The sequence below is a fragment of the Bacidia gigantensis genome (genome assembly GCF_019456465.1).
Source record: "Bacidia gigantensis strain McMullin 20006 chromosome Unknown contig_246, whole genome shotgun sequence".
Classification (NCBI taxonomy): Eukaryota; Fungi; Ascomycota; class Lecanoromycetes; order Lecanorales; family Ramalinaceae; genus Bacidia; species Bacidia gigantensis.
This window is the reverse complement of record NW_025408602.1, coordinates 1211348-1239249: the sequence shown is the minus strand read 5'-3', so window position 1 is coordinate 1239249 and position 27902 is coordinate 1211348. Positions and strand designations below refer to the sequence as shown.

Genomic DNA, 27902 nt, shown 5'->3' with positions numbered 1-27902 from the left:
CTTCGCCTTCGGTGCCTTCTACCATATATATATGATGCAGGTAGCCGGCTTGAAAATGCCCTCCCCGGTTGGAGTTCGGCTTCACTTGAGGAAACCCGTTAATGCCTCTCTCTCAAGTGAATCTTACTGCGTCACACCTCCCCACTTCTTGTTCCTTCTACCTGTCTGCTTTAAGCCCCTTGAACTATCGGTGTCTTGGACAGAGAGGAAGCGACATCGGATTTGGCATCGACAACGTTGAATTCTTCATTCACCAGCAAGCTTCAGAGTAAGTGAAAGGCATTCATGAATATTCACCCTGACCTACAACAGCCAAAGCGTTCATCCTTCCCAGGTTGCTTTCTCAGCTTCGGATCAGCAGTCAGTCGATTTCTTTTATCTGGAAGCTTTGAAAGCAGGTGGCCAACATTACGCCGCTCCTGCACTTCGACAAGACGAAAGCCCTTACTACAGCGCTGCTGTTCTTGATTTGGACCGCAACCAGATCGAAGTCATGTATCGCCAAGACGTTGTTCGCGGATCAAGCAGTGTATTGCGACCATCCGAAGCGCAGCGCATTAGTCAGTGGCAAGATGATGTTGCAAGTACTGCCAATGATAGAGCCTTTCGATATGAGAAAGCTGAGCCACCTCGAATCATCGTAAACAACATATCCGCATCTCCAGCAGTTGAAGTGCACCGCATCAAGGCAGAATCGAGGGACAATGGCGAGATAAGTACTAGAGCAGTCCTCGGAACAATCTTAGGCGCGAGTGCCGGCGCAGCTGTAGCATACGCTATGGCTAGGAGCGAAGGTGAGAGGCCTCTCCGTATCAATGCGCCACGAGTCCGTGCTGTCGAGGCACCACCTCAGCGAACCACACAAGTCATTTACGACTCATCCAAGTCCACATCCTCAAGGCCTCACGCCATCGAACTCATTGATCGTGAGGTAGACGATGTCAGACAGAAGCATGTCGATTCAGGTTCCCGCATTAAAACGATTGCTTCCGCAGACCGATCGAACCATTTGAATCATAACGGGAATATTTCTGGGAGCCATACCGGCAGAACCATCGCCCAAACGAACGGGACGAAGATCATCTCTGGCGAGCCTGACAAACGTTCCTCACCTTCTCGGGAGTCCAAGGCCAAGTCCGCCAGAAACACTGTCAAAAGTGCCGGCTCTCGTCAATCAAATTCTATGCACAAGCAAGGGACAAGCACAAGGTCTGCAAAAGACGTACCACTACCACCGAGTAGAGTCTCCACGAACCTTACGCCTGCGATTCAGCCAGAAGGAATCATCAACGACCTCGCCACTGTCGTTCCGGACGATAGCATCAGTCAGGTCAGTACCAAACAATCTTTCAAAGAACCCTCAAGGTCAGAACACCACCACCATCGATCATCGGGGCACGGAAGCAAGCATGGCAAGCGAAGCAGCCACGGAAGCAGTCGAACGATCAAGCCTTCAGACAGACATGACGGTAAAGCAAGCACACATAGGGGGTGACAGGCAGATATTGCCTCGGACGTGAGACAGAATAATGTCTCTCCTGCTGTAGTGATACTGTAGTATTTCTGTCAGCCTATGTAGACGAAACTTGCTTCAACGATACACAACGCTGGTTTGTTCTGGCCAGAATGATGTATACGACGTACAGTACGACGTAGGAGTTAGATTGCTGTACTAGTGCCGCCGGTGCTTCAATGTTTATTCCCGCATGCACGTTGTGGGGGGCAACTGCTTCACGAATCGATTCTCCCACAGCATGCGTCATGCATGCTACGCCAATAGCAGAACTCTCCACATTGTCCTACAGCCATTCCACTGCATAGAATCATCAGCCCGTTCCTACTTTTGCTTGTGACTCCAATTTCTCCCTTGCCGTGCATGGTTCAGAATGTCAACAATGATTCAGTACCAAGACTAGGGCGAAAATGGAGCCTGCTGTACACCGTTTGCTCAATGACAAGCTCTACGACAAACGAAAGCAAGGCGCCCTCGAGTAAGTCCTTGTTTACAAACTCTTTCAGGAACAGCGACCGCTAACACGCACATTTTAGTCTTGAGAGAGCTGTAAGGGACGCCAGCGCAAATCACGATCATGAAAGAATAGCCAAGATTGTCGATCAGCTATGTCGCGACTTTGCTTATGCGGTGCATCAACCTCATGCGAGAAATGGTGGACTCATTGGGCTGGCCGCGGCATCAATTGCCCTAGGATCCGTATGCCTTGTCACAAAATCTGAGCGATCTAGATGGCTAAAGCAAGCGGCAGGATGATGTTGCCCGCTACCTGAAGGCCATAGTCCCTCCTGTCCTTGCCTGCTTCACCGATCAAGATGCAAGAGTGCGATATTATGCCTGTGAGAGCATGTACAATATCTCCAAGGTTGCCAAAGGAGAGATTTTGATGTTCTTCAACGATGTCTTTGATGCTCTTTGCAAGGTGGGTGGACTTTTGAATTGCTCAAGGCATTGCTAAGGACACCTTAGCTCGCCGCCGACTCGGAGCTCTCAGTCAAGAACGGTGCCGAGTTACTGGATCGCCTTGTAAAAGATATTGTTGCTGAGTCTGCTTCCACTTACGTTTCCGTTCTACAAACACAGGAGCACTCGGACTCAGGCTCGGAGAAGGCATCAGAGACTTCCTCAATTGACTATCCTACCGCATTCTCCCTTGCCAAATTCATTCCCTTGCTACAGGAACGTATCTATGTTATCAATCCGTTCACGCGAACTTTTCTTGTCTCCTGGGTCACGTTACTAGACACAATCCCTGATCTTGAATTGATTTATTATCTTCCTGCTTTCCTTGGCGGCCTGTTCAAATTTCTAAGCGATCCTAATAGGGATGTTCACGTTGCGACCCAAGGTGCCCTAGAAAGGTTCTTGAACGAGATCAAGAAAATTGCTCGAATTAGAAAAGGTCTTGCAGAGAGTCGTCAAGGGCACACCATTGACCATGGGAAGAAGTCTGCGTCCAGCGAGAGCGGTAGTGTACAGAGTGAAGGAAGTCTAGCCAACAACGACTCTGCCATTGCCGATGAGGACTCACCTGCTCCAATGGACATCCGAAATGGCCGTGTTGACGGTGATTGGGTCCCGGGGCAAGATGTGCAAGTAGAATTCTCCAAGATACTGGAGATTTTGGTTGCTTTCTTGGATGAAACTTCGGAGGAGCAGATTCAGCTTACAGCTTTGAGATGGATTGAGAGCTTTTTCGAAATATGTCCGGAAGAGATCCTCGCTTTTGTTCCTCGTTTACTATCTCATGTGTTGCCCGCGATGGCCAGCGGGGCAGATCATGTTCGGCAAGCCGCCAACCGTGTGAACAACTCGCTGATGGATCGCATCGCATCCTTACCTGCTGAGAGTGCGCCAGAGGACGCAAGACCGCCGCCACCTTCCCGAATATCCACGAATACGCTCAAGGAGCCGACGACGGCGACCCTTAATGTCAAAGATATGGACAGCAAAGGTCGTATCACATCTACACCTTCTCCTAAAGTAGCCCCCATCAATGATACTGATGCGGAAGCTAAAAAAGACGACTCTCCTCCGGCTCCTACAACACCAAGGGCAGTTTCACCACTACCACCAGTTCACGTCACAGACCTTGATTATACAGCGGCCGTCAATGCCTTGACTTTGCATTTTCTCAATGAGCACGAAGCAACACGAGTTGCCGCTTTGGCATGGTTGATAATGCTACACCGCCGCGCTCCTCGCAAAGTTCTAGCTACAAATGACGGCACCTTCCCTGCACTGCTCAAGACTCTATCCGATCCCGCTGAAGCTGTTGTAACCAGAGATCTGCAACTACTCTCTCAAATATCTAGGAATAGCGAAGATAGCTATTTCACGTCTTTCATGGTCAACCTTCTTCAGCTATTTGCAAGTGATCGCAGGCTTCTAGAGACTAGAGGCAATTTGGTTATTCGCCAACTTTGTGTAAGCTTGAGCCCGGAACGAATATATAGAACTTTAGCAGATTGTTTAGAGAAGGACGAGGATGTCGAGTTCGCGAGCATCATGGTGCAAAATCTCAACAACAACCTCATCACTGCCCCTGAACTCGCCGAGCTACGCAAACGGCTACGAAATCTGGAGACCAGGGAAGGCCAAGCATTCTTCGTCGCCCTGTTTCGATCATGGTGTCACAACGCCGTCGCCACGTTTTCGTTATGTCTACTCGCCCAAGCCTATGAACAGGCTTATAACTTACTCCAAATTATCGCAGAGCTAGAGATGACGGTCAACATGCTCATCCAAATTGATAAGCTAGTGCAGCTCCTCGAATCGCCAGTCTTTACATGTAAGCTGCCATTTTTACCCTTGCGCCAGCTTATTATCGTATCTAATTTCAGCACCCAGACCTACGTCTCCAGCTCCTCGAGCCCGAGCGCTACCCCTTTCTCTACAAATGCTTATATGGCGTCCTGATGCTACTTCCCCAATCCTCCGCCTTCGCTGCGCTCAAAAACCGTCTGAACAGCGTCAGCGCAATAGGCTATTTGCACGTCCCTCCTCGCCCGTACGTATCCTCTCACGTGCGGCAAAAGAGCACTGAGACTAAGTTCGGTGTCAGTGCGCCTCAGACACCGTCTACCACCACCTTTGATCGGCCCAACCGGCTGAAGTCTAGAGATGAGGGCACTATCAAGTGGGTCGAGCTACTGGACAAGTTTCGAAGTGTTCAGGAGAAAGCGAGAAGGGCGAGCAGACTGCCAGGTCAGATAGAGGGCGGGGAGGGGTCTGACGGGGGACTGGGAGCAATTGGAAAGGAGAAGGAGCTGCCTGATGTGCCTAAAGACCCGTCCAGGCCAACCAGTGCACTGAGCGGTGGGCAGAAGCAGACACCTATGCAACCGCCACCGCAACCAGTGCATAAGCCGAAGTCCAGCTTGAGCCGTCTCGGGAGGTTTGCTGGTGGGGTCGCTGATAGGAACAGGAACAAGAAATAGCGACAGATGAGCTAAGAGTGATCTTGAAAGATTTCTTGTTTCTATAGGGCCACATGTTATGTATAAGATCTGGTATGGACATTGCTGTAGGCTTAGCATGGTGTTGGTGGTCGATAGCCGTGAAATTATGGGATCTTTTCTTAAGATAGATTGATATTTAGCGACATAATGTTGTCAGTCTCTCTTCATAATAGTACACTGATCTACAGTGAGCGAGTAACATTATATTCTTGCCAAAACAAGTAAACTTCGTTAAAGTGCGAGATCCAAAGGGCGTTCAATTGTTAGGAACATTCTGGCTTTCTAACTTGACAATTTGATGTATAAGCCGTAGCAGCTCAAATTTCCATTTGGGTATTGGCATCAGTAGAAAGTCGCCCTTCGATGGGGTGGAGGCTCATAATGTTTCAGCCAGTCCTCTGGCTCTTCCTCAACCATAATACCACTATTTCTATCGGCGGCTGAACTACCTTGGCTCATTGGTCTCTTGCCCGGTGAACTACCTCGTCGGTAGCGAGCCATCCTCGGCTGTATTGGACTCATGGCCGTATATGGCACGCCTAGTTTGTTGTCATCCTCAGTGGCTGCAGGCGCAGAAGAAACCTTCTGCAAATCGAGCCCATAGGCATCTGCGTTTGTTTTCGCTTCCACAATGCTATTGTCATCGGTTGATATGCCCGCCTCCAGTATCGTTGTAGAAGAGCTGACGTCCTCAAAGCTTTGCAACTCCTTCGTCCAGCGACTAGTCAGGAAACGCTTGAGCCGTTGCACAGTGCCAAGATCGTCATATGCAGTATCGTCACCTGGAGTCTTCCTAATCGTCTTATCAGGGTCATTCCATAGTGTGATGAGCCTCCACTTTAATCGGTCGAGTCTGCTTTGAGGTTTAATACCTTCTCGCGGACCAGTCCTCGCCCACAGCATGGGATAGCTAGTAGCCAATTTGAAGAAGAGGTCCTCATATATTCCTCTCTGATATGGCGTTTGTCGCTCACTTGCCAAGGAGTGTTTGAAAAAGAACCAAAGACCTAGGACAAGAGCCATTAGGGGCACAGCGGAGGCAAAGTAATACCGTATGCTTGGTTCGGCCTTGAAAATGTCAACGTTCATGCCGAAAAAAGTGGATATGAATGTCATTGGAAGGAAAATGAAGGTGATCCAACTTAGGCGCCTAGCGAAATTGAATCAGCTTCTCTTCAGAATTTCGGATACAGCATCTGTTAGCTGTCCAAAGAACATGGAATCGAAACAATCAAAGCGGCGGCGTGCCGTCTACTTACCACATGCTTGTGTTGAGTTGCAAGGAGTGCCGAGAGTCCCGAATTTCCACCGATTTGTACATCAGATCGGCCAGGTTTGCAGTAGGCTTGACGAGATCATCTTGTACCAAGACTGTTAACTTATTCATATCGTCCGTACTTTGCTCAAGCCAAATGTCTTGCGGATCGCCTGTTAGTTCTCGTAAGTTGGTTTGCATCTCCCGGGACAGTGCTCCGTGTATGCCAACAAGCCTTTCAACTTTCAACCACATGCTAGAGTTGGACCAAAGCTCGGGCGCTCGACTTTCATCTGCTGGTCCATCATAAATTTTGTCCTCGAGAATGGACACGTGGGTATTGCAAATGTCAAACACAGCCTCCCAATTTTCTGACACACTCTTCCAGATATCTGCCAAAATGATTCTCATGCATTCTAGTGACAGATTATCATCGCTGGATAGATCATGAGATTCTACGCTTAGATAGAATGGAAGTCGGCGCCAACGTGATTCCCACTGTTCGCGAGCACTGATCAGAGTATCCCACGGAGAGTTGAAGGGTGAGTTCTCAAATATGATAATCACGTTGCCATTATCAAGAGATTCGAGGTGCGGGACGTAGTGCTGTGGGTCTGGCCCTCCATTCGACTCGTCATAAGGTGATTCTATACCAGGATAATCTATTGTGTCAACGATAGGATCTTTATGTTGAATGTAGCAACTCTAAACTAAGGTGAGCAACACGATCTGAATACTGAGCAGGGCAATAGACCAACAATTCTTTGAACATACAAGTCGAAACCGTACTTTGGGTTGTCTTCTTCGTCATAGTGATTCAATTCGAACATTTTTTCCTTCAATGCTTCACTCGACCTGTCTTGATACTTAGGACATTTGTAGTATTTCAGGTAGTCAAGACCGAATGAAGACCGGCTTATGCCTGTTGAAGATGAGCATATTAGACAATATCAACGGCGGCACGAGTTTCCGAGCTAGAGAGGAATACCTCTCCAGGGATCATGCGTTGTCTTCCATGTCTTGCCATTGAGATAGGGTTTGCCACCCCGGCTCTCTGGACGCTTGTACTTGACCCATTTACCTAGATAAATTTCAAGTCAGTGCACCGTCAGTCCAATCATTGTTGCGATGCTCGAAAAGCATGCCTCAAGTGTGGAGAGTTACACTCACCAAAATCAGTACCAACCAAGTCGTCTTGGGCATTGATATTGAATTTACGCAATAGAAAGTGCGTCGCCCACGAAGCATTTTGGCAATGTATCACACGGAGAAGTGGTTCACCTACCCGTGCTGGCTACAGAGCATTAGAGCCAGCGGCCTTTTGTAGGTGACGTGAACTAGTACCGTCGAATACAAGTGCCGTAACCCATGTTCTGAGTCGAACTCTTGGGCTGCTACCTTCCGCATCCCCTGTTTGCTTTGCTCTAAAAGATTAGACAGTCTTAGTCGGGCCGAGAGCATGATGTACCCTGTTTGATGTAATCTATCACAAGCACTCTGCCGATCTTGAAACAGTCTGGCCCATCATATGGTTTATACCATTTCAAGCCTGGGCTTCGAGGGCGTCTCCTAGGGTTCTGAGATCTGGAGGGTTTTCGCATTGGGAATTGACTGGCTGAGTAGGGAACCGCCTCGACCTTTGCAGGCTGCACCCCATCATCGTCCACGGAAGAAACAAATATTTCATGGGTAGCTGGATCATCTGCTGGGTGTAAGCATGAGATGTAGCATTTGGATGCTCAAGCTGACCCTTCGGTTCAGATGCATCATTAGACAAGCTCATATTTGGAACGATAGATTAGTAGCTGAAAGCAAAAGAGAAAATGAAGACAAGGCCAGGAATTTCATGGAGATTTGCCATTGATAGGTCTTTTGTAATAGGTTGATGAGCAGCTGTGCATGCAAAGCGGAAATGTGTGTGTATAAAAGGGTACATCGTACACTACTTTAGCGTGAAGCTGCGCAGCGATCAAAAGGTGGATATCCAATGGTCTTTCAGATCATCTCAGCTGAATTTGCACGTGTGTCTACATCCTTTACCTCGTCATCTTGAGGCTCCATCACGCTGCCTTCAAGTCCAAAGACGGAAGGCCTTTCCGCCACCATCCCGCTACGCCGCCATTGTCCCAGCGTGAACACTTCGGCTTAAAGATTAGGAGCTCAGGCTACGTCAGAGTTCCTCAGTTGCTAGACTGCAAAAGTATCGGTGACGACCTGTGCTTGGAAATGGACACGTAATTCCTTGAAAGTTGCAAGCTTCCACTCTCCGAACTGGATTCACTACCTGGGATCCTTCAATATGAATAACCCTCAATCAAACGGCAATCCCCAGCGATTGCCGGATCCCCACACACTACTGAAGCCCGAACACGTAAAGAATGTACTTGGTCTGAGCCCAGAAAACCAGACGAAGTACCATCAAGGTCTCGCCGCCCTTTGGAACACTTTGAACACTAATCCACCCGACAGTCAGAGCTACCAATTAGCTCATGGCAAGCTACATGCGGTAACTAAACAAATAAGAGACATGGTACAAAGGCACAGGATGCAACTGGCCGGCGCGCAGCCAAATGGCAATAGGCCTCAAAACTTGGGACAGCAAGGCATGGCTGGGCAGCAAGGACAAGCCGGACAATCAATTCAGCAACCACCGCAGCAGCTTCAAGCGAGTCAAACCCTTTCACAAAACAATGGAGGGCAGAAACCGACATATTCGGCGAAGGTGATGGAGCAAATCAATAAATTTACATTTGTGGCGCCACCACAGGTGCAAGTCCAGGGCCAGCCCGCTGTTCAGAAATGGATCATCGAGGCCAAAAGGGTCTATGGAAATCATCTGCACAGATATGAATCCGCCCTGAAAGGCCTTGAAGAGCTTGAGATTCTTATGAAACAGAAGCAAGGAACTCTGACAGCTAATGACGAGCAAATGTACCAGAACAGACGACAGGCCTTGGAGGCAAATCGGGAGGACTCTCGTAGGTATCTGCAGAAACTGAATCAGACTCAAAAGGACTTGAAGGATGGTGCTAGCATGGCAGGTGGTGGACCAATGAAGCGTGAACCAAGTGGGAACGGAGGGCAGCAGGTGACTGGACAACAAGAACAACCTGGACAGGCGCATAGTGTCAGCTCTGCTTTGGATGCTGCGCGAAGCCAAGCCGATACTGCTGGAAAATCGGTAGCAAGTCATCCTACAGCGGGGCATGTCACAGTAAATCAGCAGCCGACACACTCGCAAATAAATTCAAGTGTCAAGACTGAGGTTCCGCCGCCTCAACAGCGCATGAATTCAACACAATCCAACGTGCCTTCTAGTGCAAGGCCCGCCGGTCAAGCATATCCGTTGACCCACGAGACTGCAGTGCAACAAGCTCGCTCCTACTCAGACCCAAACAGCCAAAATAATATGAATTCAGCATATCCTCAGAATCCACCACAGAGTGCTACTCATAGCCATCCATCTCAGCAAAGAAATATGAGTAATGAGCAGCAATCTATCCCCAACACTCACTCGAAATTACCAATTCCCAAAGACCTCAATATTCCTCCACCCCAACCAGTGTCGATGGGTCAAGCGCGCCCAACGATGACGAACGGTCCCCATATTGGAGGGCCCATTGGCCAACCAGTGATCCAGAAGCATCCCGGATATGTACTTGAAGGCGAAGGTGAGCGTGTACTCAGCAAGAAGCGATTGGAAGAGCTCGTGCGTCAAGTGACTGGTAGCACTGGCAACGATGGCGATGAAGGCGAGACTATGACAGCAGAGGTCGAAGAGGTAAATATCCTCTAGCTGCTCCCCAAAGCGCTTCTCCTTAAATCATTCTGACACTGCGCGCAGACACTTCTTGAAGTAGCAGACAACTTTGTCGATCAAGTAATAGTCTCAGCCTGCAAGCTCGCCAAGCTACGAAACTCATCGACACTAGAGCTTCGAGATCTGCAACTCATACTCGAGCGCAACTACAACATTCGAGTACCGGGCTTCGCATCTGATGAGGTGAGGGCGGTGAGAAAGGTCGTCCCAACCACAGCCTGGACTCAAAAGCTCAGCGCCATACAAGCTGCTAAGGTGACGGGAGGGAAGGCTGAATAGACATCAAAACCGGGGTATCAGGTTCATGATTACGGAGGGCCCATGGAGAAGGCGCAATCATTTTTGGGGTTGCATTGGCATCTACCGGAGTATGGCTTTTGGAAGGTAAAGGATGAAAGGGCAAAATGATACCATGCATACCGAGACATAATGCCGGTCGGAGTTCGACGATGGTATGTAGATTTAGAGCTATATCCCAACACTAAGGATTCTACTTAATCGATCAACAAGGCTCGATCCGTTCAGAAATGCGTAGTTTCGTGCCGAAGCGTATGCTACACGAGGCTATGGCTCTCTATCCTGTGATGTGGGAGGGTAAAGCAGGCCATGCCTGCATTCGCGCCCAAGCTTGACCTTTTCCGCGGCGTGTGGTTTGCAGAAGCTGGGATGACTTCCAGTACGACTGCTGCAATGGTGTTGATTTATCTTGTACGTAGGCAGCAGCCCAGAGCTAGTTCGATGGCTGGCAAAGGCGAGATATGAGCGATCAGGCTTTGCCCAGCCAATTGCGGCCCCCAGCACTACACCCTTCCCTCTTTGATGTACAGTGGGCTTCAACGTTATACTAATGTTGATTGACGAGGTGAGATCTCATGTGAATCATTACGCGGGCCGATTGACTCAAGCGCAGCGAGGCTCACACAAGGGCTCAATATTTAGCTTCAAGGGAAAAGGGGGAGAGGGGATAGCCACTAACACGCACCAGCCGGCTTGCGTCGGGCTCAAAATGGCAAAAGGAGCCTCATGTTCACAGCCTTGTGTCAACAGGTCCCCTCACTATGCTTCATAATGGCGTAACGCGCCAAGGGCATAGTTCGTTGCTCTTAAGCTCCGTGCCTCCCGAGCTTTACTTCTGTCGCGTCAGGTTTCAATGGCACACCGACCAAACGACAGACCAGACATAGATCAGTTTTGGCACAGAAGAGCATCCGAAAGGCTTCGCGAGAATGATCGCCCTTACAAGAGTCCCGACCGTTTGCAACCACCGGTAGGACAAGGCTCATATGGGGATCGTCAGAGGGCCCATTCCATTAGGTGAGAGTTGTCGCGCTCGTCCAAATATCTCTCACTGACGTTCGATACCTTCTAGTACCCCTGCGTATCATCCCATCAACGAGCAGATGCGCTATGAGCCCCGGTACAACGAGCCTCGGTACGATACCCATCGAAGGGTATCCCAGAGCAGCAGTCAAAGCAGCAGGTATACACCTGAGATGCAGTTGCATCCTCCTCGTGATCGGGAGAGAAGGCATTCAGAGCCTCCGAAAGCCTACCTGGGTCCGGCCCGACCACGATACGCACCCTCTCCGGACATGAGATACCCTCCTTCTCCAGAGATGAGATACCCCACAATTTCGGAGAAAAGACATCGTCCGTCGTCGGATAGAGATTACCCTCCATCTCCAGGAAAGAAACACGGGATGTCTGATAGGGCGATGGGTCCCGTTGCTGCTGGCGCCGCTGGTGGCGCATTAGGGGAGCAGCCATTGGAGGTGCTAGTGTGGCGACGCATGACGATTGTTGTGGTCTTGGGAGCTGTCTCGATTGCGACTCGTGCCTCGACTGTGGAGATTGTTGCGATTTGCTGGACGGCTGCACTTTTTGCGTTTGAGCGATTTGACGTGATGTGATATGATGGGAGGCATACAGGGCAAGATACCAATGGCGATAGGCGAAGCGGTACAAATGAGTTCAACCAGAATGGGAATTGAGATGTTTTTATTCGCAGGCGGGGGCCCTTTCCTTCACAATACGTGCATTTGGTGCATTTGAAGTAGAGCGCAGCTGAGCCTCGTCGCTTCGTGTGCATTTGACGCCAATATGACGCAAAATCTCGAGGTGATCCCTGACAACGAGCCAGATGTTCTGTTCCGCCACTGCACGCATTATCGACGGCCACTTCAAATGTTAGACTGTTGTTTCACGCAACAGATGAGGAGGATGATTCATCTCAGCAAGCCCCCTAGGTCCCTCTCCATTCCACTGACGCGGTCTTCAAGCATGCGCTTCTTCTTTTCGAGCTCGTCGATCTCCTCATTCTCATTCCGGATGTCTTCTTCAGTTACCTGAACTTCTGGCAAAGCACCGTCTAGGTCCTCGTGGTCTTCGTCTTGATCGTCAAAGTCCACGTCATCTTTATGCCTGTTCAACTCGGCCACTTGAGCCGTTTGCTTTGTGACGCGACTTTCATAGCGACTGATTGAGGCATTTAGCTGTTCAAAGCGGGATCGCAGAGACGTTATCCGTTCTGATCCTCCGGCAATTGGATATGCATTACACAGCTTCTCAGCTCCTTTTAGCAAAAGATTGACGTCGACCTCGCCCATTTCCTTTCCTTCCTTGGAGTTCTCTTTGCGAATTTGGTCTCCAAGCTCTCCACCAAGTAAAACAGCCACGGCAGGCTCTTGCCTCTGGCCTCGTGCTAATTTCGCCCCTTTGACGTTGCTGATTGTATTCCGCCGTGGTAGGTACGCATCTGGTACACCTGGAAGCTGATCAGGGGGTGCTAAAGTGAACAATGCACGTTCATGTGCCTCTGTGTCGCGTATCAGAGCTGTAATGTCATGGTGCTGAACAAGCGCATTTGTGAAATTCTTGGGCTGTGGAAAGCTTGGGATCTCCAATTAGTATTGGACTGAAAGACCAAACGATAATACATACGGCAACTCAGAGATTGCAGCAGATGACAACGATATCTGCTCGAGGTGGGTATCGAGCAGTGGCATTGTGTGCCCTCATGTGTTGTTGTACGGTGGCAGAAGGACGCGTCTCGGCTATTGGCTTCTGCGCTTGAAAGCCGGTATATCTCATCACGCTCGCTGCATTTCCTGTCCTAGCCGGAGTCAGGCAGGGTCCTCATACGACAGCCGTTGTCCACCTCACACCGTCATCACATCACCATAGGCTCCGCTACTGCACGTATTGCTGCCCATCGAGCCTCCAGTCACGTCTAAGTACTTAAATCTTTCGTGACCCCCGAGGAGATAAATTAGGTATCGGGCAATTTTGTCGTCGGAGCTCTGGATTTAGCGCTTCCTCCAGCGATCTTCCAGTGCAATTCGATCACCCTTAACATCCTCCATTAGCAGCGCGATATCGGCGTCATACAGACTCTCACACGCATCGATCTAGGTATTCAATTTCATCATCGTCAAGGAACCAAGTTGCAATCGCCCTTGCTCCGTTGCTCGCTCTTCGGCGTTCAAGCTTTTCATTCACAACAACGCCATGCCAGGTGAAGGACGCAGCCTCCGGTCGGGCAAAGACACATCGTCATCTACAAATGGTGAAAAAGCACGCTCAAATTCTCAAAGTTCAAGCTCAAAAGATAAACCTGTACCAACGAGAGCCGCAGCCTCAAAGGGCAAGGCCGGGCCTGGGAGAAAGGGACCCAAGAAAGAGACTTCCAACGATAAGCCACAACCAAACGGCCAGCCAATAGAGAATGGCGTAAATGGTGTTGAAGATGTTGATATGGCTGACGATGGGCCTGGAAAGGATGTAGCTGAAGAGAAAGAAGAAGAGATGACCGTCGTCGTGCCTCCTCCGAAAAGTTCAAAGCTTGCCGGGGAGCCCGGAAAGGACTCAGAAGGCGACGTTGCCATGGATGTTACGGAGAAGGTGGATGGTGAGGATCAGAAGAAGGAACCAGTCGATCCTAAAGTCAAGGCAGTAGCTGGTATGTCTTCAAAACTTGAAAAGTTCTATGATGTCGCATGATCGAATCAGCAGCTTACCTTTTCAAAATAGATATCAAAGCCAATTTCCAATTACTTGAACGAGCAGTCGTCCAATTTGACGCTCGCTTTACCTTGAGGGCTCTTCGATCTATATCATCAGTAAGAAAGCACCTCACGCCCGACGTCCTTGCTCAAGTCATCACCGAAACGTACAATGCCACGAATCCTGTCGCTCAAACCCTGCTTGCTGCTCTCGGAAAAGAGGATGCGCATTTCCAGAGCTCTTCGGAGATGGACATTGACCTGCCTAGCAAAGATAAAGCAGGAAAGTCGAATACTTCACCAAAAGATATACTACCCGAAGTGGACACCTACCTCTCCATCCTCGTGCAGATCTACCTATATGACGAAAAGGCTATCGAGTTTGGAGCTAAATTCTCTAACAGCTTGATTGAGAGATTAAGAACCCTCAATCGTCGTACCCTCGATCCCCTCACTGCAAAGGTCTATTTCTACTATTCGATATTCTACGAGCATCTAAAACCACTACCTCCCTCACCTATGGCGCCTGTTGTGTCTATACGCCCTCATCTTCTAGCTGCCTTACGTACATCTGTGTTACGTAAAGATCAGGATACGCAAGCCACTGTCACTACTTTGCTTCTCCGAAATTACCTTTCAACGTCGCATATCACTCAAGCAGATCTCTTGATATCGCACTCTCAGTTCTCACCTGCCGCTTCGAACAACCAAATTGCGCGCTATCTCTACTATTTGGGAAGGATACGTGCGATACAACTCTCGTACACGGAAGCACACGAGCATCTAATAGGAGCTACACGAAAGTCTCCAGCAACACCAAGTGCACGTGGCTTCTATCAGGCTGCTTCCAAACTTCTTGTGGTTGTAGAGCTGCTTATGGGCGATATCCCCGATCGGGCACTATTCCGACAAGCCAATTTAGAGCAAGCTATGGAGCCCTATTTGGATCTTGTGCAGGCTGTACGCATAGGGAAGATGGAGGGCTTTCTCAACGTTGTCCAGACGCACAATGCTGTATTCAGACGGGACGGCACATATACGCTCATTCTACGTCTTCGCCAGAACGTTATCAAGACCGGTATCCGTATGATGTCGCTTTCATACGCTAAGATCTCGCTAAGAGATATCTGCATCAAACTTGATCTCGAAAGTGAGCAGTCTGCCGAATACATCGTGGCCAAAGCGATCCGAGATGGAGTCATCGAGGCGACCCTCGATCATGAGGGGGCCTTCATGAAGAGCAAGGAGGCTGGAGATGTCTATTCTACGAGGGAGCCTGGCGAAGCCTTCCATGAGCGTATTCGTGCGTGCCTGGGCTTGCATGATGAGAGTGTAAAGGTAAATCTCTAACGGTTTGCTTGATCCGCCCTTTGACTAATATCCGTTCATAGGCAATGAGGTTTCCCATGAATCAACATCGACTTGAGCTCAAGAACGCGCAGGAAGCTCGGGAACGGGAGAGGGAGCTTGCCAAAGAGATCGTAGAAGGTGAAATGGACGACGACGATGGTGCAGGGGGCGACTTCGAGGGAATCTAGGGAGGGAGCCGTCCAAGCTGTGATTTTTGGTGAGGCGACTCCAAGCAACTGAAGCGCCATTCTTCGAGGTTCCGGTGTTGAGCCTTTAATGTAGTATCACAAACCTTTGGCATTTCCCATACACCATGCCTGGGATTAGCAACAGCATGTAGATAGAAGCATCCCATTTGCATTGCTTCGAAACTTTGCACCTTTGCCAAACGGATCCCATTCGTTCACTACCATTCGTAGATACCCATTGCTGGCGGGCATTTACCGCTTTACCCAATTGGGGTATTTTCTCAGTTCCCCGTTGGAAGCGGTCGATCCACACAGAGGCCTTCGTGGTCATCAGAAGTTTGTACTCACCTGCACCTGCCCCAAATCTATCCTATCAACGATTGCCTCTCGCTATTCGCGATCTGCAATTCAGTATGACGAAGCATATTGATCGTAGCCCTCTCCATCCACAATGTAAGCAGCCCCGCGACGAAAGTCTAGAGTGAATGTTGACCGGCACTCAATCAGGATCGATGCCACCATACGGTTGCGCCGTGCCATAAACCTTGCCGACTTATCACTTCTGAAGCGAGTGGTGAAGAACAACCCTCAACATCTCCGAAACCCGGACCTCAGCGACAATGGCAACACCTCACTGCACCTGGCCGCAAAGCTAGGTCTGCCAGAGATTGCTGTACGTGCAATCATTTCACCTTGCTTGAAGGGTCTCCCCTCACTACCAGCATTGAATGTTTGGGGCGTCTCTGAGACGACTGATAGGACTTCCTGATCTCCGTCGGCCACGAAGACGCAGGCATCTCCCGCAATGCACATGCAGAAACTCCTCTGCATCTTGCCATCACCTCTCTCCATCCAGGCGGAGCTGCAGTAGCTCATCTCATCGCCTCGAGGTTCCCGCGCTGCATCCCATTCAAGAATGATGAAGGCATCGATGCCGTACGTTTCCCTCCCTCCTCTCCTCCCATGCACCTCAGTAACTCACGAAATCTCCTGGACAGATCATGCTTGCCTCCCACTCCTCCCTTTCCTCCCCTCCCACTTCGACCCAATTCCTCACATCAGCCTCCACCGCCTTCATAGACGCCCACACTAACCCTCCTAACAATACCACGACCACCGGTCCTATTAAACACCCTCCTTCCACAGCAATAACCGACGACGACCTTCTTCCCCATCTCCTCGCCCAACACCCCTATCCTCTTCCACTTCCCCTCGAAGCTACCGACAGCGCTGGAAACACACCACTCCACCACGCGTCCGCCTGGGGAAACCTAAAAGCGATCCGCACGTTGCTGGAACACGGGGCAGACGCAAGCGCAAGGAACAATTGGAGCTGGACGCCCGTCGCGTATTCGGCTAGTGTAGCTGCCGAGGTATATTTCCGTGGATTAATCACGGCAAGGGATAAAGCAATGGGGATCAGTGGCACCGGCGCCGGTGGTCGTGAAGGAGGTGTGGGAACAATGGGGAGTCCCAGGGTCGGAGCGGCTGCGGCGACGAGGGAGAGAGGAGGAAGCGGAGGGGATGCCAGTGGCGGTAGCAGGGGCAATTCTGGGGGCGATGGGGCGGCTGGCAGGGTGAGAGGTGGAAGTGGCGGGGACAGTCAGCAGGGTGCTATCAATAGGATAAGAGGAGAAAGTGGAGGTGATGGTGGGAGTAGTGGGAGCAGTGGCAATAAGACGAGAGGCGGCAGTGGCGGAGAGACGCAAGCTACAAGGATGAGGGGCGGCAGTGGCGGACGGACGGGTGGTGTCAGGATGGTGAGCGCGGAAGGCGTGGGAAGAGATATGTCGAGTCCAGAAGCCCTGAGGGCGGAAGGGAGGATTAGGCAGGCCATCGTTGACGCTGGAATGAACTTGGATCGATGACCGGGAGCGTACTATGCCCGATCTCTTGTAGAAGACTCATATTCTACAGCTAGTGTGGTACATTCATGACCTTCTTGTGCTATCATCACTTAATGTAATAACCTCTCATGCGCGCACCACAAGCCCTGCTGTATGGTCGAACGACGTGGCGTACTTTGCTTTACCTTCTCCTTGGCTCAAGCAGTAAGTGTCCGGCAGGCTTACGCCCACCGAACCCATCCCCACTAGTCTGACCATCCCACACTTTCTGCCCCTTCAGCCAGGTCTCTCTGACCTTCCCAGTCATCTTCTTCCCCTGGTATGCAGTGACTTTATTTCTGAAGAGCATTCCTTGGCCTCCTACACCCACAACCCACTCTGTCGAGTCATCGAAGATACATATGTCACCGTCGTGCCCTGTTTCCAACTTGCCCTTGCAATGATCTAATCCGACCTGTTTAGCTGTGTTCTCACTGCACCATCTGGCCACATCGACTGGCGAGACGTCACGGTGATTCTCTTTTGCTTCGGTCCAGAGGATTGGGAGACCAAGACCAACAGAGGATACTCCACCCCATGCGGAGAAAAAGTTGCCCAGATTTTCGTTACATATGTCGCCGTCCTCCGACGGTGGGGTGTGCAAGCCGTGCTGAACATCGGCGACAGCGGGAGGTAGCAATTTCAGCTCAGGCGTGCAGGGTGAATGGTCGGACACGATTGTCTTGATGACGCTATCATCTGGTCTAAGTAATTCGCTCCACAGCCCGTCTTGGTTCGATTGGGTGCGAATGGGTGGGCAACACTTGTGTCGTGTGTCACCATGCTGTATCTTTTCTGCGACAAGGCTGAGGTAGTGGAAGCATGTCTCTGCTGTGATTTTTATACCTGCGGATCGTGCTTCTCGAAGGAGCGGAATTGCTTCGATAGCTGAGAGATGAACGATATGCAAGGGAAGAGCTGGTGCCAGGTGCGCAAGAGATATGATCTCCGCTATTGCGTATGTTTCGAATGAACTTGGTCTTGAGGCAAGAAAAGTTTTGTATTCGTTCAAAGGACCGATTGGTGCAAGGGGTGGGAGTGAATGCTGCACGTCGTCACCGACCGAGTCACTAATGGGTGGGATCATTTCGGCGTGGAACATGACTGTTGTCTTTTGGTCTTTCAATTCGTGCAGTACCGCGGAAATATCGGTGGATGACACAGCTGGGAACTCCGGCACACCACTGTCAATGAGGAAGCCTTTGAAGCCACGAACGCCGGCCGCAACAAGAGGCCTGAGTTCTTGAACATTGCCGGGTATGATGCCTCCATAAAACCCAACGTCAACCCAGCATTTTCCCTGAGCAGCTGCGACCTTTTCTTTCAGGCCTGCAATTGTGGTTGTAGGTGGTATAGCATTCAGGGGCATATCGATGACCGTAGTGACTCCGCCAGAGGCCGCAGCTCTCGTACCAGTATAGAATCCCTCCCATTCTGTGCGGCCTGGCTCATTGAGGTGAACATGAGCATCGACAATGCCTGGAAGAAGAATATGGGGAGAGTAGTCCGTATAGTTTGTGCCGGCAGGAAATGCTGTACGCGGGATGACAGATTTTGTGACTGAGGTGATCTTGCCAGTCAGCCGTGAAATAGTGATCGTTGCTGGAGTAAGCTGACTCGAGACGACGGCGCGGGAGGACGCAAGGACTGTTAGCGGAGATTGAGATAAGACAAAGCCGTCACCTTCCGGAGGGCTTGGTGTAGGAGTGGGATAGGGGTTGTTCATCGTCATGTTGTGCCACTTTTTCAAGACTCAAGCAGTAGAGCCACGAATGCTCGAAGGCTTCACGCATCCAAAACAGCAGTTCTGCTCAGTGAATAGGAAACGGTCGCTAGAAGAAAGAAGTCGCGGTCTAATCAACACAAGGAGAACGTGCAATGCATCACGAAAACCAGCGAAAAGCGAGTGCACAAGAAGAATAGACGAGGTTGAGAGAATTGAGGCTTCGAGAGGATCTTCATCATGCATTGGACAAAGAACGCTCTTTGTGGGGTCCCCAGATCTCCTTATCAAAGGACCTTGGAGCTCACCACGCCATACAGAACCCAACGATAGGGCTCGGGCAGAGGGCGCAATAGCTTCCGTGGTGGTGTGGCAGCGGGATGAGTCCATAGGCGTCATCTTACTCGATAGAAAAGAAAAACTCTGTAACGCTGTTATCTTTCTATCTTTCGGTGAAAGTCGCGATCAAGTAAGCTTTTGCTGTTTGCCTCTAACAGTGTTGCTCGTATAGGCGACTAGCGGATAGCGGCAGATAAGGACGTCGACTATTCCGCTTCCGTACCTGCATTGATCTTCACATGGATTCCTGGCTATCCTTGCGTGTTGCGACAAGTGGAAGATATTTCAGATCTCCAGGGATTCGAAGGTAGAAACACGTAGACCTTCAGTAGGAGCCTCATCGAATCGAGCCGTCGGTCGGCAGAGACGTCAACGAAGCTATCTTCGAGCCGACAAGTTGACTTTCAGCCCATCGTTTTGATCGAGTAATAAACATCGAGTAAGCATTACTCGATGGAAAGATATGCCCATGGGTCTTTGTTGAGCATGGACGGTCACGATTCGTTGTGAGCAGGCTCTGACTTCTCTGGCCAGATACCCGGAATTTTGCATCATGTGCATGAGTCTCGTCGCATCAGCCTTCCTTCTTTCGCTTTCGTACTCCACTTTCAATCGGCGAATGCGAGACGTCGATTGGTATGGCTTCCTCTTGCTCCTTCTCCTGCCGCCCACCAACCACCCAAGTCTCAATGATTTCCTTGACTTCCACCTCTTTCTTCGCTTGCGCCTTTGCATCTTGAATCCTTCGTAAGTATCCCGCGTAGACGATCACTTCAGCAATCCCGATGATGCCGCTTCCGCCCATGCTTAGCCCCAGTCGCGATGGAGTGCTCCAATGACGAGCAGCTAGCCAAATTGCAACACTGCAAGCAACAATCGAGATGATAATATTGATGATCAACGCCATCTGCCTGTTAATGTCGTCGTATGAAACCTTGTCGCTGTCGCCGATATCCTCCCGAGAGGTAGGAAACAGGTGGGCGTGATGGGAATTGGGAAACCGCTGAGAGAAAGTCTCAGCAGGTCTTACAGGGTTGATCATTCGCTCATAGGCACGAGACTCTTCCTCTTGCCGAAGGCAAGCCATCAGTGCTTTGTATCCAGAAGACTTTCGAGCGTTAGTGGATGCCTACAAGATAGGGGGAGATGCTTGCTGGTTCGACTTTGGGTTTTGGTGGCTCTACGAAGACTCGAGATCCTCTAAGTAATTGATCCAAGCTGTAAGTAGGCCGATCTCGAGGTGAACCATCTTCTTGAATCCCTCCAATTTCCCGAAGTCTTGCTGCGAGACAGATGGTCTGTTCGTGAGAGATGGGCTGTCCGACTCGCGAATTGCCGGGTAACAATTCTTCAAGCCCGTTTTCATCATCCAAAGATGCTTCCATCGCTTGTATGTAATCCAGAGCCTGCACCATAGCAGGCGTCATAGTGAGAAGTACCATGATAGAGTTTCATGGTACAGGAAAAGCGCGTGAAGAAATGATTGCCTCGAGCTTGCGGAGCTCCAAGATCTGAGCTCGGCAGATCCTGCCGTTGAACGCCAGTTTTGACGACAGGGAATTTTTATTGCAATCTTTCTGTAGCGATCAATTGCTTTGTGATCCTTAGTATGCAAGCGAGAAAGACCGGCGCCAGGCTCTTCAGCTCCAGTCAATACACTCTGAGCTCGAAAACCCAATTCGTCTGCGCTAGCTGTCGCCAAAGCCTCTCACTTGCAGCTTTTACAGCATCACCTCGTTCTAAGTGCGGTTCAAGACAGCAGACAACATGGGCACAAGCAGCGTCCACTGCTCAAAGCATACTAAATGGTCATGTCAATCCAGACAAGAGGCTCGCCGGCCTCGCTGTCGACCCTCTCCGCGTTGTGGCCAAAGAGATGAAATTTCTCACGAAAAATATACGAAAGCTACTTGGGACCGGACATCCCATCTTAGACACCGTGGCCAAGTATTACTCAAGATCGGAAGGAAAGCACATCCGCCCTCTTCTTGTACTCCTAGTCTCTCAAGCCACCAGCAACGCCCCAAAAGCCTCGCGACAATCTCCGCCTGCTTCCACACCGACGATCGATGACCCGATATCATCCCCTTCTATACTTTCAGATATCAACCCAGACGCTTCACCAACCCACCCCCTGTCCTCCGTGTCTCTCAACCCCTCCACGAACTACCTCGACACTTCCATTCTCCCCTCCCAACGCCGCCTCGCTGAAATCACAGAATTAATCCACACCGCCTCCCTCCTCCATGATGACGTCCTCGACAATAGCGGCACCCGTCGCTCCAATCCATCTGCAAACATTGCATTTGGCAACAAAATGGCCGTCCTCGCAGGCGACTTCCTCCTCGGACGGGCCTCCGTTGCTCTTGCCCGCTTGAGAGACGCCGAAGTCATAGAATTGCTCGCTACTGTAATTGCAAACCTCGTAGAAGGCGAGTTCATGCAATTGAAGAACACAGCGCTCGATGAGCCGAGCCCGGTGTATACAGACGAGACTCTCTCCTACTATTTGCAGAAGACATATCTTAAGAGCGCGAGTCTTATCAGCAAGAGCTGTCGCGCGGCAGCGCTATTGGGGCAGAATGCGCCAGAGGTGGTAGAAGCAGCGTATGCGTATGGAAAGAATCTAGGGCTGGCTTTCCAATTAGTGGATGATATGCTGGATTACACTACGTATCGTGGGAGTGACCCGAAGGGGCTAGGGAAACCGGCGGGTGCGGATTTGGAATTGGGGTTGGCGACGGCACCTTTGCTGTTTGCTTGGAAGCAGATCCCAAGGTTAGGGGCGTTGGTGGGTAGGAAGTTTACCGAGCCCGGAGATGTCGAAATGGCTAGAGAGCTGGTCGCCGGGAGTGAGGGTGTGGAACAGACGAAGGCGTTGGCACAGGATTATGCGGATAAGGCCGTCGATGCTATCAGGTGGTTTCCAGAGGGGGAAGCCAAAGACGGGTTGATGGAGATGTGTGCGCAGTCGACACAGAGGAAAAAATGATGGTATCTCAATTGGTCGTTGAGCAAAGTTGAAATGCAAAGCTGTATATATTATAGATGCAAATCTATAGACTAGAACCCACGAGAGCTAACGTGTGCACTCTAAACAAGGTGGTAAGCAGTCTTCCAATTCGCCGGGTATCAACATCATGCCTCATCCTGCTTTTCAAACAAGAAAAGCTCACCAGCCCGTAGAAACAACATAATAATTAGCTATATTCTTGCAAGCTCTCGACTTGTCTCGTCAATCCTGCTCCTATGTTCTCATTCATTGCCAATCGTTCATTAGCATGATCCTGACCCGGAGAATCGAAGAATAGGCCCTCTTCGCGTCCACCATTTGCGACCTCACCAAAAGGGTTCATCTTTCTCGAGTACATCTGTGCCGTTTGTGCCTTTGGGGTAGAGTTCTGAAGCGATCCGTAGCCCGGAGAAGTCTCTGAGAACTGTGTCCCTCCTTGATGGAAGTCGCCATCAATGTCTTCGTCGCTTTCGCGCACGACAGCATTGCTCTTGGATTTTCGCCTTCGTTTGCCCTTTTGTCGCGGGGTGCCATCATCTTCATGGAGCTCCGTCTCCTTGTTCTTCTTCTTCTTCTTCGTTGGAGGCCGTCGCTTCTTTCTTGCTCTTTCCTGCTCGTACTCTCTAGTATCCCACCTCTCAAGCGGACGCACGTCTAACAACGGTGTCAAGAGCCTCTGTGCAATGTCCTGATATTCAATGTCCTCATGGCCGTCAACCTCACCCTTGAGCAGTAACCACGCAGCCTTCCTCTCCTGCGTCGTCCATCTGTCTTTCCACCAATCCGGTCCCATCGTTTTCCAAGGTAGATTACCTTCAGTCGATGCGCCACTCCCGAGTATAGCTTGCAACAAATCGACCTTGTCACCAGGATACATGTGCTTCACTTTATCGTTTGCGACCTTAGTGCGCCAAGCAGAGATCCTCGTATGTTTCATGCTCGGGTGGTTGCTAGAACCGAAGACCTCACCCCTTTCGCGAGCCTCACGTGCTTCTTGCAAATAATGAATTCGATCTGCTTCTTTCATCTTGTTCCACTTCATACTACATTGTAATCGGGATCTTCCACCTCCGCCGTCACCCATGCGATTACTCACGGCTTGCCAATTGACAATCTTCATATCCTCGGGTCCCAAATCGATTTTTGAATCCGCAAAAGGTCCGCGATAGCCATTTAGTTCTTTGTATTGACCGCATTGCTCAGCTTTGACCATATCCAAACAGTCGAGAATAGCGCCCGCTAGATTCAGCAACTCAGCTTCCGTCCATTGCTCCTTATTTCGATTTTCTGCCTTATCTAGATAATTGCGCCAGCGATCACGGCAGTCTTCGGGGAAGCGTGCGATCGTCTCTCCAATCTTCTTCCACGATTGACCATGTTGTAACACCGCGTCACGAAGCATCTCATCTTCATTGGGTTCCCAGGTGCCTCGGGCTCGGAAGTTATGAAACTTACGTCGGCAATAGCGCTGGATGTATGACGACCGAGCATTAGGAAACAAGCCCTCGATCTCTCTGAAAAGCTCTGCCGCCTCAGGGTTCTGGCGAAGGTTGGCTTGGATGAGATCGTGGAATTGCTGGACGCTCTTTTCGTGCTCCATACACCATATGTCACGAAATGCCTCAATGTTACCCAACTCGGCTGCCCCAAAATGTTTCTCACTATTTGTGGCACTTTTCCTTCGCCGTTGAGGCTGTGACGAACTTGGCTTTTCCTCTCCTTCTACTTCACTGGAATGTTTCTCCTCTGGGTTGTAGGCGCTTTTATAAGTATCATTCAATTTCTCGTCTTCGTTCGAGTCATTAGGCAAAGAAGTCGGCCGGACTTGATCCACCCGTCGCCGCTTATGGCGTTGTTCGGGATCCTCGGGGTTCTCTACGGAACGTTGGCTGCTCGCGTAATCTCGATCCACTTCATGCTCCAGCATCGATAAATCAAGGCTACGTAAGCCAGGATCGATGGGCATATTTTCACTTTGGGTAGACTGACGAGGCGCGTTAGTTTCGTTAGCACGTGCGGTCAAAGTGTTTTTCTCATCTCCTTGAGATAGTTGCGAATCTTCTATTTGCTGCTGATACGATTGAGGTGGGTCAAATACGTCTGAGTCACGGGTTCGCTTTCGTTTCGTTTTTCGTGATTTGGTAGGACCGTCGGATGTGGCAGCTTCTATACCTCGCGCGCGTTGAGAGGTTGTGTATGTGGGCAATATAGCCGGGCGAGAAGGGGCCTCTTCTTCTGCAAGCCGCGGTTTGGTTGACGGAACTGTCGTTGGTTTTTTCTGTGATCGCGAACTTCCCCCAAAGTCTTGGGTCCCAATCGCAATCTCATCAACCTCATCATCAGTAGAAAGATCATCGAGTGGATGCGACAACCTCTGCTGAGGTACACCTGGCTCTTCTGATGGGGAATGATCCCTTGACGAAAGAGAAGCAGATGGCTGCTCTGCATCTGTCAGCTGGGTGCCTTCTATATCAAGCTCGTTTAGCGCTCTTGACATTCTCTTTCGCCTCCTCTTTTCCGCTTGAGCAATTCTCTCATTCTGCTCTATGATCTCCTGCGACGTCATTTCAGGGCCATATTGAGTTGGAGGAATGCTCTGAACATGATCAGAGATGACAGATTTCTCGTCTTCAGTTTGCGTAGCCTTGATCGGTTCTTGGCCCCCTCGCAGTTGTAAAAGAGCTCTTGCACTCTCTTGTGCATCGTGACCATTATCTTCCTCCGGAGCTCTTGTCTTTCTTTTCCTTCGTTTCTTCTTCGTCTCGGTTCTATCTGCTGGAGGTGCCATGGTTGAAATTTTCTCATTCATATGGGCACTCTCGAATTGAGATGACACTTGACCCATGTCATTATTGCTGTCACGTCGAGACTGCCTTCTCACCATACTGGCCTGGATCTGTCGAGATCCAAGGTGGAAAAGAGGAGGCGGGTAACAGAGGTGAAGTGTGTAGCCTCCAGGTGTACCCAGTGGAGGCGCTAGTAGCTTTTAGAACTAGTGCTCGTTCTAGTATAAGGAGTTAAGGTAAGGTATGACAAAAAGTGACCAGAAAGGCTTGGCATCTACTTCTTCGATACATGCGATGCAAGTCCTCGAGACCTCATTCTAAGCTGAAGTCTCTCGAGATGTCTACGCAAGACCTGCAGAGTACCCTACATCAACTTCAGCACTCTCCATCACTCCCTCTAGACCAGATCTCGTCCCTCCTCTCAAATGCCAAACGCCAGCTCCTCCAACTCGACGCCCTTCTCCCAACCCCATCAACTCCCCCGCAGCTACTTCACCTTGCGCGTGCCACTCTAGAAACTGGCGCTATCCTCTCAATAAGAGTCAAGAATCCCGATGCCTTCACCCGCTACTTCCAACAACTGTCCCCATTCTACGAGCTCCCTTCCTCATCATTCTCACCGAAAGGCGACGGTCAACGAAGTAAAGTGACAGGTCTATACCTCTTATTACTCTTGACAAAGGGAGATTATGCAGAGTTTCATACCGCGTTAGAGGGACTGGAGACGGAGATCACTGGTGTAGGAGGGAAATTGTTGGAGGATGATAAGTTCATTGGGTATCCCGTGAAGCTGGAACGGTGGTTGATGGAAGGGAGTTACAATCGAGTATGGAAAGCAATCGGACGGGAAAGCGTGCCAAGTGAAGAGTTCGGGGTCTTCAGTGAGGTTGGTCGTTCTCTCACGACCGAGAAAGGTCAACGACTAATGTGGAGCCAAACAGGTCTTGATCGGCACGATACGCTCGGAAATTGCGTCTTGCTCCGAAAAAGCATACCCATCGCTCCCAATACCCAATGCGAAAAACCTACTTTTCCTTGATAGCGAAGGCGGTGTTGTCGAGTTCGCCCAGTCTCGAGGCTGGGTCGTCAAGGATGGCAGGATATGGTTTCCCGCGCAAGAGGACGAAAACGGAGGCATGAACAGAGATACACTTTTGGCAAGCAAGCAGGTCATCGAGAACACTATCGGTTATGCTAGAGAGCTAGAGACGATTGTCTGATATTCTAAGTTATAGCAATAGTCAAGCAATTGAAGCGTTCAATTTCGAAGCAGGTCCTCTTTTCGCTACTTGATTTCTTGGAGCGGTCAGTCTTACTGTATGCTGTGTTTTGGGAATTTCAGCACTACATGCGTGAATTCTTTCGTCAGCTAGGATAGTATGTCCTGTCATAATCATTGCTACGAAGCGTTTCCTAGACAATGATCGCTGCGCAGTACAGCGGCTTATCCAAGCGCTAAGTGCTTTCCAAATGCTGAAACCCTCATCGCGCAAGCTAGTTCCTGACTACTCTTCTCGAGAGCAATCTTCCGACCTGATAGCCCGTTGATATAGAGCGAAGGGCCCTCGCTGTCCAAGGCCTTTTGATCAATGTTCCCAGCCGTCATTCAACACGTCTTTACTGGAGAACATACTCGCTCTCAAACCCCACTGGTTTCCTGAATTTATTTCCAGCCAAGTAAATGCATCTGTCTTGTAATAGATCCCTCGCTCCTCACCCATCGGACCCCGCTGCTTTACCAAGCCCATTCGGTCCAGTTGCTGTAATACCCTTTTCACGGCCTGCATATCGGCAAAGTCCTCATTGTACGAACAGATCAGCCGCGAACGATCACCTGACCCATCATCAGCCGCAACCTTTGCAGCATGGCCCAGAGTGCCTTCCACAGTAGCATGAGCGATGAGAGACCAAATACGATCCACATCCTCTGGAGCGGGAAAGAGCATCCACTTTCCGGCCGTGACGCCTGTCTCTCGAGCCAGCGCGAAGATGTTCTTTTCTAGCTGTCTTCTCAAGGGTGCAATCTGACGACCGATGACAGAGTTGGTCTTCCATCCAGCACTGTTTTCGATCTGATCTTTGGCTTGACCGAACGTTGAAAGGAGCTCCGCGCCGCGCTCCTTGAACCTTCTTATGTTTTCATGCAACGCTTCTCGCTTTACCTGTGGATTTGATATATAGATCCATGGACCGGAGTCTGCGATCTGGCTAGTGCGAGGAGGCAAGCGAGCAAGAAAGTCGGAGACTGTCTCATCGAGTTGACGACCTGAAGGGTAGTCTGCATAGATATTGTATTGCTCCCCTTCTCTTGGAGACGCCATTGATCGTTGAGTAGCTTGGAAGGCAATAACAGAAGGCTGGAATTTATGGAAGGCCCAGTAAGAGCTTGAGTCAAAAGCCCCAGCCCTGGCTTCTAGGTCTTGCCTCGCTTCATCACCGCCTATTTGCATATTAGCCGAATGAAAAGTGTCAGCGCGGGGCTTTGTGCAGACCATAGAAACTTGATTCCGCAGACATGAACCCGTCATCATCAGATAGATGTTCTATAGTAGGCTCATAGGCCATGA

General features: G+C 50.2%; 12 protein-coding genes across 12 annotated transcripts; 5 read left to right on the top strand and 7 right to left on the bottom strand.

Annotated features, from left to right (window-relative positions):
- Positions 1-101: 101 nt before the first annotated feature.
- On the top strand, positions 102-4953 carry KY384_006008 (uncharacterized protein; the record flags this gene model as incomplete). Its single annotated transcript, XM_044814505.1, has 7 exons — positions 102-268; positions 313-1330; positions 1912-1991; positions 2050-2212; positions 2265-2435; positions 2483-4304; positions 4364-4953. 7 exons carry the CDS (start codon positions 102-104, stop codon positions 4951-4953), a joined length of 4011 nt encoding a protein of 1336 aa, XP_044668655.1.
- Positions 4954-5316: 363 nt separating this feature from the next.
- KY384_006007 (uncharacterized protein) lies at positions 5317-6063 on the bottom strand (the record flags this gene model as incomplete). The annotated part of the gene is made up of 1 exon (XM_044814504.1): positions 5317-6063. The coding sequence occupies one exon, from the start codon at positions 6061-6063 to the stop codon at positions 5317-5319; it is 747 nt and encodes a 248-aa protein (XP_044668654.1).
- Positions 6064-6229: 166 nt separating this feature from the next.
- On the bottom strand, positions 6230-8012 carry KY384_006006 (uncharacterized protein; the record flags this gene model as incomplete). The annotated part of the gene is made up of 7 exons (XM_044814503.1): positions 6230-6934; positions 6988-7151; positions 7218-7310; positions 7400-7523; positions 7574-7653; positions 7698-7931; positions 7979-8012. 7 exons carry the CDS (start codon positions 8010-8012, stop codon positions 6230-6232), a joined length of 1434 nt encoding a protein of 477 aa, XP_044668653.1.
- A 516-nt stretch (positions 8013-8528) lies between these two features.
- On the top strand, positions 8529-10328 carry KY384_006005 (uncharacterized protein; the record flags this gene model as incomplete). The annotated part of the gene is made up of 2 exons (XM_044814502.1): positions 8529-10010; positions 10074-10328. The coding sequence occupies 2 exons, from the start codon at positions 8529-8531 to the stop codon at positions 10326-10328; spliced, it is 1737 nt and encodes a 578-aa protein (XP_044668652.1).
- Positions 10329-12274: 1946 nt separating this feature from the next.
- On the bottom strand, positions 12275-13054 carry KY384_006004 (uncharacterized protein; the record flags this gene model as incomplete). The annotated part of the gene is made up of 2 exons (XM_044814501.1): positions 12275-12938; positions 12990-13054. 2 exons carry the CDS (start codon positions 13052-13054, stop codon positions 12275-12277), a joined length of 729 nt encoding a protein of 242 aa, XP_044668651.1.
- A 502-nt stretch (positions 13055-13556) lies between these two features.
- On the top strand, positions 13557-15588 carry KY384_006003 (uncharacterized protein; the record flags this gene model as incomplete). The annotated part of the gene is made up of 3 exons (XM_044814500.1): positions 13557-14007; positions 14061-15388; positions 15442-15588. The coding sequence occupies 3 exons, from the start codon at positions 13557-13559 to the stop codon at positions 15586-15588; spliced, it is 1926 nt and encodes a 641-aa protein (XP_044668650.1).
- Positions 15589-17616: 2028 nt separating this feature from the next.
- On the bottom strand, positions 17617-19200 carry KY384_006002 (uncharacterized protein; the record flags this gene model as incomplete). Its single annotated transcript, XM_044814499.1, has 1 exon — positions 17617-19200. The coding sequence occupies one exon, from the start codon at positions 19198-19200 to the stop codon at positions 17617-17619; it is 1584 nt and encodes a 527-aa protein (XP_044668649.1).
- A 910-nt stretch (positions 19201-20110) lies between these two features.
- On the bottom strand, positions 20111-20963 carry KY384_006001 (uncharacterized protein; the record flags this gene model as incomplete). The annotated part of the gene is made up of 2 exons (XM_044814498.1): positions 20111-20644; positions 20670-20963. The coding sequence occupies 2 exons, from the start codon at positions 20961-20963 to the stop codon at positions 20111-20113; spliced, it is 828 nt and encodes a 275-aa protein (XP_044668648.1).
- Positions 20964-21145: 182 nt separating this feature from the next.
- On the top strand, positions 21146-22528 carry KY384_006000 (uncharacterized protein; the record flags this gene model as incomplete). The annotated part of the gene is made up of 1 exon (XM_044814497.1): positions 21146-22528. One exon carries the CDS (start codon positions 21146-21148, stop codon positions 22526-22528), a length of 1383 nt encoding a protein of 460 aa, XP_044668647.1.
- A 208-nt stretch (positions 22529-22736) lies between these two features.
- KY384_005999 (uncharacterized protein) lies at positions 22737-25433 on the bottom strand (the record flags this gene model as incomplete). Its single annotated transcript, XM_044814496.1, has 1 exon — positions 22737-25433. The coding sequence occupies one exon, from the start codon at positions 25431-25433 to the stop codon at positions 22737-22739; it is 2697 nt and encodes an 898-aa protein (XP_044668646.1).
- Positions 25434-25672: 239 nt separating this feature from the next.
- On the top strand, positions 25673-26555 carry KY384_005998 (uncharacterized protein; the record flags this gene model as incomplete). The annotated part of the gene is made up of 2 exons (XM_044814495.1): positions 25673-26221; positions 26277-26555. The coding sequence occupies 2 exons, from the start codon at positions 25673-25675 to the stop codon at positions 26553-26555; spliced, it is 828 nt and encodes a 275-aa protein (XP_044668645.1).
- Positions 26556-26921: 366 nt separating this feature from the next.
- KY384_005997 (uncharacterized protein) lies at positions 26922-27900 on the bottom strand (the record flags this gene model as incomplete). The annotated part of the gene is made up of 2 exons (XM_044814494.1): positions 26922-27775; positions 27828-27900. 2 exons carry the CDS (start codon positions 27898-27900, stop codon positions 26922-26924), a joined length of 927 nt encoding a protein of 308 aa, XP_044668644.1.
- Positions 27901-27902: the final 2 nt, after the last annotated feature.